The 10624-nt window shown below is 55.4% G+C and overlaps 1 protein-coding gene across 1 annotated transcript; it reads right to left on the bottom strand.

Annotated features, from left to right (window-relative positions):
• Positions 1-4505: 4505 nt before the first annotated feature.
• Positions 4506-9317, bottom strand: LOC127026147 (green-sensitive opsin). The gene is made up of 5 exons (XM_050911233.1): positions 8957-9317; positions 6938-7106; positions 5199-5364; positions 4846-5085; positions 4506-4637 (listed from the first exon to the last, which is right to left on the bottom strand). Exons 1-5 carry the CDS (start codon positions 9315-9317, stop codon positions 4506-4508), a joined length of 1068 nt encoding a protein of 355 aa, XP_050767190.1.
• Positions 9318-10624: the final 1307 nt, after the last annotated feature.

Here is a 10624-nt window from a genome sequence, read left to right as displayed (position 1 = left end):
TGCAATTATCTGCTATGAATGAGCGATGCTGGAATGATCCTTGCTGATTGCAAGCAAGCAGTGCCTGAAAATATCAATGTATTTCTGGAAAAGTGGAAAGAAATAACTCCTGAATGATTTTTTTCAAGGATGGGACCTTGGGGCTGGGCTTGGGGATCTCCCAGTTCCTTGGGGCTGGCGCACATGGGGATTTGCCATATGGGAAAGGTGTGGGTTGTCCAAGGGCTCCTAAAGGGTAGCTCCTGCCCCAGCTTATTTTAACCAAATGGTTATTTCATAGATATGCCAAGCTGGTCTGCCATGCCCAGATCTGATCTGCATATGAAGTTCATCAAATTTGAAAGAACAATAATTGTCACTGGATGTCTTGTCCTTGTAACGTGAGGAGCTTTAGCGAAAAAGAAACATAATGAAGATGGATTAAAGCTTAACTGTGTGAAAATGAGTTAAGGAATCTTGAAATCAGGTTCCCATTTGTCTGCCTTTCCAAATCATGGGAAATACTGATTTACTTGGGCCAGCAGCAGTGACAGCACGCCACGGTCCCAGCAGAGAGGGTGAGGAGTGACATGTGCCACCGGCTCTCCGGGATGGGGACAGGCCGAATCCTGCACTGCTCCTCAGCCGGCTCGGTTTGCCACAAGGTCCGAGCCCTTGGCAGTTTTGGCTGGGGCACGCAAACGTCGCAGGCTGAGCTGAGGAAGAGGCTGGGCATGACTTCCTCACGCTAAGGGTGGCGAGCGGCTGGTGCTCAGGCTCTGTCTTGCTGAGGATGGTTGGACCGAGCTCGAGCTCTTCCCTGTGCCCATCGCGCTCCCCAGTTTGGCTGCAGCCCCCCAGCCCTGGGTTTCCCTCTGCCAGGAGATGCCCCTGGACAGGACAGTCCCCTTCGATGCAGGCCACGCAAAAGCCTTTGGAATTGAGATTAGCTGAGCTGTTGCAAAATCAATTAGTGATAAAACCCTGTGGGCAAAGCGTACAATTGTATCATTTTATTATGTTGCCATCTAGGCAGTAAAAATACATAGATATCCATGTATAAAACAATCTGAAATACTGGGTCAGGAATCTGGGCTCCTGCTGCTTCCCTCTTAATCTCCTATTAAGTGATGTATCTTCTGATTGCTTTTGTCAGCTCTCTAAATTTAATAACTGAAGTAACCATCTTCTCCTATTGTTTGCATATAAATAAGTGTTGGATCGATAAAGAACATCTCTAAAAGTCCCTGGATTTGAAAAACGAAGGGAGCATGGCCTGGCGGGCAGTTGCAAGAAAATTATGACTTCACACCTCCAAGAAACAGTGTTTAGAATAAGAAGGGGGGGACACAACAAAAAAGAAAATCACCTTCGATGAAATGCTTTCTGCTACTGAAAGGTTGAATCGATGCGGGCTAGATGAGGTTTCAGCTTTTGGTTGCAGATTGCCTGGCTGCTGCGCTCCACCCCTACGGTTTTGGAGAAACCTGTGCTGCAACTTGGATGCTTTAATTTTTTTGCAGGGATTTGTTCAAGGAGAGGTGAGCATCATCATCTGCTGCTGCGGGGCCACCTCGGATAGAGAGGGGCTGGAGGCAGAAGCAGAGGGGTTGCTCTCTTGGGACAGGTTTATCTTTTTATTCCCATCTGCAGGTCCACCCCAAATAAAGCAGCTCCTCCTTTGCATCGTGGATGACTTCAAGCTGCCTGATGTCAAGCTGCCTGCACCTCCGAGAGCATCACCAGCCAGCCCCACCGGGGACACCACATGTGCACAGCCTGGCCAGGCACCATCCACCTCGAGAAGGCTCCTTGCAGCGGGGTAGTTGCACCAAGGAGGTAAAACTATTCTGCAGGAGAAAATTCCCTCTACAAAGCATCCCCCGGGCTGCAAGGGCAGGCCGGGTGCTCGTGACCTCCACCGGCTTTTTGCAAACGGCGCTCGCTCGTGTGCGGTGACACATCTGGCGAGGCAGCTGGCTGCTGAGCGCAGGTGGGGGCGGCCAGAAGGCATCGCTGCCGGCATCGCTGCCTGCATCTGCCGCTGCCCAGCGAGCTGCAGCACCGCGGGGCTGGGGCACTCCGCTCCATCCCTCTCGCACCCATGGGAAATTCAGCTGCAAAGCCTCAGCTCACCCTGAGGTGGTCCCCGGCTCTCCGGAGCTGCTTGTTAGGGGTCACGGGCTGCTGTTATCCCCTTCCAGGGTCTGCTACATCGTTGTGAATTCTTCCAGCATTGCTGCACGGCAGCAAAAGGCAAGCAGCCCTCGACTATAACTGCAGCATTTAAAAAAAAGAAAAAAAGCATGGAGGGGGGGATACACAGCCAGGCACCGCGCTCTGTTCAAGGTGTGCGGTTATGGAGGGTTGCGTTCCCGTAATATATTGCGCTCAAAAGTCTAGGGGGTGAGATAAGCAATGCCGAGGAGGCCTCCTTCGCACATGGCGTGCTCAATCACTCACTATAAAAAAGCCCCGGTGCCTCCGCTCCTCTGGTTCCCCCATCGCTTCAAAGAACAAAAGGAAATGGGCTTGTTGCTTTGTAGGCGAAGGAAAGGAGGCTCCGGAGACCCGGGGAGAGCGGGCCATGAATTATTCAGTGTAGCTGTCGGTGCAGGAGTGGTGCCGAGACCTGCTCCTGCGGTGACCCCAGCACCGGGCCCTGGCCAGGAGCCTTGAATTTGGATGGATGCAGGCGCAGTCCGGCTGGGTGCGGAGGCAGGAGGGTGCCCGGATTGCTGGGGCTGGGGGCAGCGACCTTCCCCCCCGCTCCCCAGGGCACGGCTAGGCTGGTGGTTTGGAGCAAAAGGTGGTTTCTATTCCTGCATTCCCATCCCAGGGGTGAGCCTTGGGCTTCCCACCATTTTTGGTTGCTTTGGACCAAAAAAAGGAGGAAAAACGCCTGAGAGGGGGCACGTGTGTGCCGAACAGGGAGGGCGGTGGAGGGCAAGAGCCCCGGCAATGAATGCGCTCGGGATTGCTCTCCAGCCAGCTCGGTAACAAATTCACTGACACAGGGAACAATTTTTCCCTGACTCTGCCAATTCCTTAATGACGCTGACGCGAAGGGCCCCGCGGGGAGGGGAACTTGAACTCTGCAAAAAGCTCTCTGCTGAAGCTTTATTTAAGGCTACGTGGGGGATGCTTAAATATTAAAGGATGAAAAAAATAACGGCTGGTGGTAGGCTAGGTGGCGAGGGCCATGGTACAAGCGATGGCACCGGCTGCCCTGTGCTCTGTCTGTGTCTCTTTTCGCCTCTAAACCCCTTTGGTGCTCCAGCTAATGGGGCTGTCACCTTGCTGGGGACGGTCACTGCTCTCCCCTCTGATCTGGGCCAGTCTAACCCACAGATCCCCATTCCCATGGCTTTCGAGACAGCTCCGGGCTTGCGTCTCCAACAGCAGCATTGCATTTTCTCGGTTGGACACCAGCGTCTTGTCAATGCAGCCCAAGAGAAAGGACAAGGACTGAGCATCTGTATTTTTCTCTGCGCTGCTTCTGTTTATTTCTTATTTTTTAATCCCTACTTCTTGACTGTAGAAGTCCTTGTGCTGACACGGTATTATTTATTTATAAAATATGTACAGGAAAGCGCTCGAGTACCAGTCCCACCCTCCAAGGCTGGCCGTGCGTGTCCGGCTGGCGGGAGCGGAGGTGAAAGACGGTTTCTCTGCCTTGGAGTCGGGAGGAGGAGGAGAAAGGAAAGGGCTGAGAAAGATAGAGACTTCAAAGTATGTGAGCAAATATTTACAGGTTCCAAGACAAAAAAAATATATCTACAGTGTTGTCTTGGGGATACAGGGAGTTGGGCTTGAAGCGAAGCCCGCTCACAGCTCCATTTGTTATACTGAATTATAAAGACTATGGGTATTGATTTCCATCGGCTGTGCTGGCAGCGGGGTGCACAGCTCCGGCGAGCCCCAGGCTCGGGTGCTGGCAAGGGGCAGCCGGGACCGCTCCAGCCACGGGTTCGTGCTTCTGGAGTTTTTGCAACGGTGCTTTGTCGGTACGCTTAGTTTTTGCAAATGAGGGCCGAATGCTTCTGCAACACTCCCTTGAGCGCCAGGGAAGGGGGATGCTAGCAGGGAGCGCATTTCAGGGAGGGAGGGAAGAAAATATTGCAGTTGGGGGGTTCCCGCTGGGCGCTGCCGTTTTAACACGATGTGAACAAAGCCGGGGGTTTTGCTAGTGCTTGGGGCAGGTAGGGACAGTCCCCAAAAGCTGACCGGCTCCTGGGAGCTGGGGAAGGGACCTGGGCTCCCCTGCAAGGGGCTGTGTCAGCGTGGAAGAGCTCGGTGTGCCGTCTTTGCACCAGTGGGTGCAGGGGTGTCCCAGCGAGCGTGCCTGGGGCTGGGGGTCTGCACGTGGCGGGGAAGCTACTGCAGTAGGTGCACAGGTAACTGCTCGTGCAGGGGAGGGTGTCGGTGCACAAGGGAGTGACTGCATGAAATGAGACTGTGGGTGCGTAGGTGTCTGTCTCGGTCCCCGAGCTCGGCGGGTCACCCCAGTTCAAACTGTCCATGGTCTATGCAGGTGATACTTGGCTGGAAGAGACGGAAGAGACCTCGGTCTTGCTCTGGGATACGGCGGAGGAGATGTCTTCATCCCCAAAGGGGTTCTTGCCGCAGCAGATTGTGGTGATCATGCAATTACGGAACTGAAGAGGGGAGAGAAATGGAGAACGATGGCATCGGGGGCCAGTGGGGACGTGCTGCCATACTGAGAGCCCCCGACAGCCCCCGAGCTTGCTGCTCCCCCCAGGCTGAGATGCAATCACTTATGGGGAGGAGCAAGGTGCCTGCGGTGACACCAGGCGTGCTGGTAAGCCAAGGGCAGGGGAGAGGCTGCGCCGTGGGGCATCTCACCTGTTTGTTCATGAGGACGTAGATGATGGGGTTGTAGAGGGAGGAGCTCTTGGAGAAGAAGGCAGGCACTGACATGAGCGTGGCGGTGAAGTCCGCTCCCTTGTTGGTGAAGATCCAGAATGCCACCACGGCGTAGGGCGTCCAGGCCAGCATAAACCCCAGCACCATGAGGATCACCATCCGCGTCACCTCCTTCTCGGCCTTCTGGGTTGTGGCCGATTCCTGCTGCTGGGCAGCTGCCTGCAGGCAGGGAGGGTGGTGAGGGGCACCCCCCAGCTTTCCGCCCCTGGACCACCTCCCCTCTCCTGCCCAAGCTGCCCACCCTGTCCCCATTCATCCCCTCCCAACGTTACCTCTCGAACTTTGCAAATGAGGCGCCCATAAGAGAAGAAAATGACCACGACCGGGATGATGAAGTGGATGACGAACATGTAGAGGACATAGGACTCGTTGTGGTAGTCGGGGTTGTGGGTGTAGTAGTCGGGGCCGCAGGAACACTGCATCCCCTCCGGCATGTATCTGCCAGTGAGAAAGGTTAGGATCTTCACCAGGACACTCCTGGGGGGCAACAGGAGGGGCTCAACCTAGGGACCGAATTCCCCAAGGATGGGGGATGCTTGAAGAGTGGTGGCATGCATGTTTTGGGTGAGCTCCTCCCCGCCTTCTCCTCTGCACCCTGTGCACCCAGCCTCGCTGGCTCTGCAGCGCACGGCTCCTTCGGGGCCAACACGAGCCGTGCCGACATGTTGCACTTGAGTGCGTAGCATCGGTTTGTTGTGACACTCGCTCCCTCCCACGGGGAACGGGCTATTTATTTCCTTCCTACATGGCTGAGCACTTGCCTGCCGGGAGCCACCTGCTCTCCCTCTGCGGACAGAGGGACGCCGAGCGGGGACGAGAGCCGCCAGCTTGGTGGGACCAAGCTCTTGAGGACTTTGTCCCTGCTGCTGCACAGGGTGGAGGGATGCACAGCCTGTGTCTGGAGGGACCCTGGCTCAAAGGGGTGCAGCTTAGGTCTGCTTCGGAGCCAAGGACCGGCTGCCTGGGCAGGGATCCCAATTCAAGGCTAGAGGGGGACCATCTGGCTATGCCTCATCGCAGGTGGATGGTAAAGGGACTTTGCTGCCCCAAAGTCACCTCCTGCACGTGCCCAAAGGGCTGGTAGGGGCTTGCTATGACCCCACAGGGCAGCTCTGCAGTGGGATGCGAGGAGAGGCCGGAGCTGCAGCATTAGAGAAATCACCTCCTCCTCCTCAGCTCCTCCCTTACTTTCCGGGTGGCCTTTGGCTGCTGCATCGACTCCTGGCCAGGGATGTGGGTGCATGCAAGAGCCAGACACGGGCTTCAGCTGCCCGGAGGGCACACTTGCTGTAGCCTAGTGAGCAGCCTGTGGCTTGAGCAGCCAGCATTGCCTCTGTTTTCACCCCCGAATCCTGAGCCTTCACTCTCTCATCCCTCAGGCTCTGTCCCTCGCCCCACACAGAGGTGAGTCGCAGCGTGTGGCTGCAGCTGGCTGCATGGCGCTGGTCGGTGCTCGGGAGCTGTAGGGCCGGAGCAGGGAAGGGGAGTGAGGGGCTGCTGGGTCGAGTGGGGCATTTGTTGGGGGGAGCTGAAATGTGCTGCGGTGCCAGGAGCAGGACAGATGGGCTCGCAGGGAGAGTGGGGCAGGGGTGCTGGGAAAGGTGCTGTAGGGCTCCCAGGAGCCATGCTGGGGTGGCAGCACGTCAGCAAGGCCAGGCTTGCCTCCCCTGAGCAGCCTTGCCCGCAGGCCTGGTCTCCAAACGCTCTTTATGGTCTGCAGAGAGAAATGGACGCTTCACAGCCTGGGTGAGACAAGCCGTGCCTATCGAAGCCCCTCTCTCTCTGCAGGGCATAAAGGGAGCACGAAGGCTATGGCAGCTGGAGATGCTGAGCCTATGGCTGCCTTTGGTTAGGGGACACCAAGCCATCGTTAAGACTGACAGCTGAGGTCCCATTTCTGTTCTGACTCGCCCCATTGCCTCTCTCAGCTGGAGCCCAGGGAGTTTCATGTCCTGTCCCACGGGGTGTTTGCACAGCAGCTGGGGCTGCCGCTGAGCATCCTTCAACTCACCTGGACCAGCCGAAGAGGGGTGGAGCGGCACAGGAAAAGGCCATTATCCAGGTAAAAGCGATGCCCATCATGGCGTGGGTTGCGGAGAAGCGGAAGTTTCCCATGGGTTTGCAGACGACGATGTAGCGCTCTATGGCCAAGACGACCAGGGACCACAGGGCGACTTGGCCTGCAGGAGGGAGAGAAAGAGAGAGCGTACGGTGGTGGTAAGAGCTCCTCTGGGCTTGATCTTCTCTTCGTGGTCTCGTGGTTGCAGCGAAGAGCAGAGGGAACTGAGGAGTTGGGGATCAGCAAGGGATAACCAGCATCCTGCTCAATAACTGAGAATCTCCCGGCCGTAACATTCAAAAGGTCTGGGAGCCGAGGGGAGCGTCTGTGCCGCAGCGGGATGCTGGTGGTGGAGGAGGGGGATCATCACCGTTTTTTAATAATCTAAAAATCAAGGGGGTGAATTCCACCTGGGCGCGAGGAAGCACAATTTCCGGCAAAGACGCCAGATGCATCCAAACCTGTTGATGCATTTAAATGTGTATTTCACGAGTCTTCCACCAGTGCTGGATCAGGGAGAGGTGTACGGGGGAGGCTGTGTGGGTGGGCATGCGTGCACATGTATTTAGAAGGGATAATTAAACTTCAGGGGATTGGGAGCATTTAGTCGGTGCTGTAAGCCTGCTAATGCCCCCAGCTGTGATAATCTGCTGATAACTACACCCTGTGCTAGGATTCGCTGGAGACCTGCTGCTTGCACAGTGACTGCTTCCCATCAAACTTTCTTCCCTGTGAACAGGAGCCTCGTTCTTTACTAGATACAAACGTTGGAAGGGCAAGTAATGCTGCCTGCAAGCCTGCAGACTCGCTTGATCAGAAATGGTGCAGACCCATATGATCTTCTGACCCCAAGACCAAGCCCTTCCTCGGTCCTTGGCTTGGATCAGAACATTTAGCTTTGCTTTTGCCTGGCAGAATATCCACCTGTTGTTTGGTTGGTTGTTTTTTTCAAATCGGCATCATTGTGGGAAATTGCCCCATTTAGGGAACAAAAGTGAAGTCCTTGCAGTGGTTATGGATCTCTGCAGCAAGGATTAGCGGTTGTCAGATCCATCACGAGGTGTCGTGTGGGCCGGCTGGCTGCGTGGGCACGGGGTGCAAAATGAATTTTCCCTGTTTTGCACGGGGGCTTTCTGCAGGGCGAAGCGTTAGCAGCTCTCATGTCCCTGAGAAGCGAAATCAGGAAGCTCTCAAGGGCACCCAAATTGGGTGCCACTGGGACAACAGCTGAGCAATTGCTGCAAAGCCTGGGCCTGGTTTCCCGAGCTCTGTGCAACCCTGAATTCTCCTTACCCTCCATGCTGCTGCTCCTCTCTTCTGGTTAAAAGCTGCCACATCTTCCTTTTGCCCCTAGATAAGCTGTGACCATTCTCCTTGTCTTGAACTCCTCCTCTCCATGCCCGTACCCGTTCTGTGGGGTCCCCTCCCGGGTGGTCCCTCTCCCAAGGGATGTCTCTTCCCTTCCCAAACCCTCTCAAATGCTTCGCCTTTTCCTAAGAAAAGGCTTTTGGCAAAGATGCTTGACATCATTGATTCAAGGACGTGATGTGGTCATCCCCAGCAGGTCTCTGCTAGCCGTGCAACTTCGGTGTGAGACCCCATGAACGCACGCTGGGCAGTGTGGCCAGATGACCCCAGGCTTGATCCTGCAAACAAGGATCCCTTCCTGGCATTCATTTCCTTGCAGCTGCCCTGCTAGTCATAAGATGGGCGCTTCTTGGCATCAAGATCAAACTTGCATAAATCTCTCTCTATCCTCATCTTTAAGCCGCAGGGAAGCAGCGCCTTGCACGGCAAGCTCTGCCCCACGCAACGAGATGGCTTTCTGCACAGGAGGGATGCTGCGTGCATCGCAGCCATCGCAATAGCATGATGAAGGGGTGGAATTGGGCTCCTAAAGCCCTGAAGAAGCAACATCACCCTCTGCCAAGCCTGGCCCTTAGACCCAAGCTCCCGCCCCACAGCCCTTACCTCCCAGCGTGGCGAAGAAGCCCTCCACGGCACAGCCGACGGGTCCGAAAACGAAGTAGCCATTCCAGGCAGTGTAGAAGGTGACTGTGAAGCCAAAACAGGCCATGAAGAGGTCAGCCACCGCCAAGTTGACCAAGATGTAGTTGAGCGGCTGCCGGAGCTTCTTGTGTTTGAAGGTGACCAGGAGGGTGAGGAGGTTGATGGGCAAACCGGTGGAGATGAGGAAGAAGATGTAGCAACACACGATGCGGTATTTCCAGGGCTCGGCTAGGTAGTACTGGGGGTACTCGAAGGGGCTTCGCACCACCCCTGTCTTGTTGGACATAGGCACGTAAAAATTGATACCTTCCGTCCCATTCATCCTGCCAATGTTATGGCAGCTGCTTTGCTTTTAAGGGATTTTTTTTTTTTTTTTTTAAATTAAATGCTCTGATTTTGTAATTAATTTTGCTTCAACCCCAACTAAAAAAAAAAAAAAAGGAAGCCCCACCCCCCCAATGCAGAAAAATACCCAACTAAAGGATCCTCCCCCCTCAAAAAAATGAATTAATAAGAACAACAGTAAATCCCGAGGGGATGGGAGGTGGTGCGCTGCCCCTGCTCCGTGTCGAGGGCTGGCAGTGCCCGCGTGCCAGGGGAGGTTTTATACCCTTCGGCCTCCTTGAGGGAGCGCGGGGGGAGGCTGGATTAGGGGCTCGGCTAACTTTGTATGACAAGGGCAACGGGATTGAGAGGGGTTGATGGTTTAAGCACCCTCTAAGCAGCCAGTTGGCCCCAAAACCTGCATTAAAGCGTATTAATTGCCATTAAGTGTTTAATATTGTTTAAGGAGTTGGGGGGAGGAAGGGATGGGGTGGGGAGCCCTTTGGAAGAGGGGCAGAGGCAGGAGGAGCGGTGGTGAGTTGGGGAGAGGCTGCTTTGGGTGATTGATGAAGAAATGGGTCCGTGCTTGGGTCCACAGCGGGTCACAGACTTTGGGGTGTCCCTGGGTGGCTGAAGGACTCCATGGGAGTGTTTGGAAACTGGGGAGTGCCCAGCTCTGCCCCACTGACCTTGGGGAGGTCGCTGGGGGAAGACTGGACCAAGCTCTGGGGGTCTGAGCCACGGGCTCGGCTCTGGCTGTGTGGCTGCTCTGTGCTTTGGGTGCCTGCTATGGATACATGTCTCCATCACAGAGCAAAACCGGGCTCTGCTGACACGGCCAAGGGCCACCGCTTCCCATCCCGAAAGCTGCTTCCCATCCCGAAGGCTGCAATCTTGGTAAACACAGCATTTTGGGAGCAGGTCTCTTGGCTGTATTACGCCCTGAATCACGCACCCTGGTTGTGCTAGAGTGCAAAGGACTGAATTTCCGCCTCTGCCTTGCCTCCTCTCCAGGCTAAAGGATATACATTATTCAGCTGATCCTCCAAGCATCTCTGGCAGGACAGGAGGGAGTACACCATCCGGCAGGGATGGATGCGGCACAATCAATCAGCCCTGCGACTCCCTGTCTCCCAGGGAGCTGCTGGTGAGCGTTTCCCACCTGAGCCTCCTCCCCATCCCAGCAAGTGGGACCCCAATCTGGGTTGCAGCTTTGCAAGGATTGGCGGGGTTTAGGGAGGGTCCTTAGCCACAGCTCTAAAACCAGCCTGACGAAGTGCCACTACTTGTTGGAGAAGCAGCACC

This window comes from Gymnogyps californianus, chromosome 27, assembly GCF_018139145.2.
Source record: "Gymnogyps californianus isolate 813 chromosome 27, ASM1813914v2, whole genome shotgun sequence".
Taxonomy (NCBI): domain Eukaryota; kingdom Metazoa; phylum Chordata; class Aves; order Accipitriformes; family Cathartidae; genus Gymnogyps; species Gymnogyps californianus.
The sequence above is the reverse complement of the archived record's forward strand: the minus strand, read 5'-3'. Positions and strand labels throughout refer to the sequence as shown.

What these genes read in the sequence shown, in the direction of transcription:
- LOC127026147 (XM_050911233.1), bottom strand. Translation starts at nt 9,317, where the DNA reads ATGAATGGGACGGAAGGTATCAATTTTTACGTGCCTATGTCCAACAAG. An exon ending in CCCCTCTTCGGCTGGTCCAG is followed by an intron (nt 5,365 to 6,937) that starts GTGAGTTGAAGG and finishes TCTCACTGGCAG; the next exon opens with ATACATGCCGGAGGGGATGC. An exon ending in TCATTTGCAAAGTTCGAGAG is followed by an intron (nt 5,086 to 5,198) that starts GTAACGTTGGGA and finishes CCCTGCCTGCAG; the next exon opens with GCAGCTGCCCAGCAGCAGGA.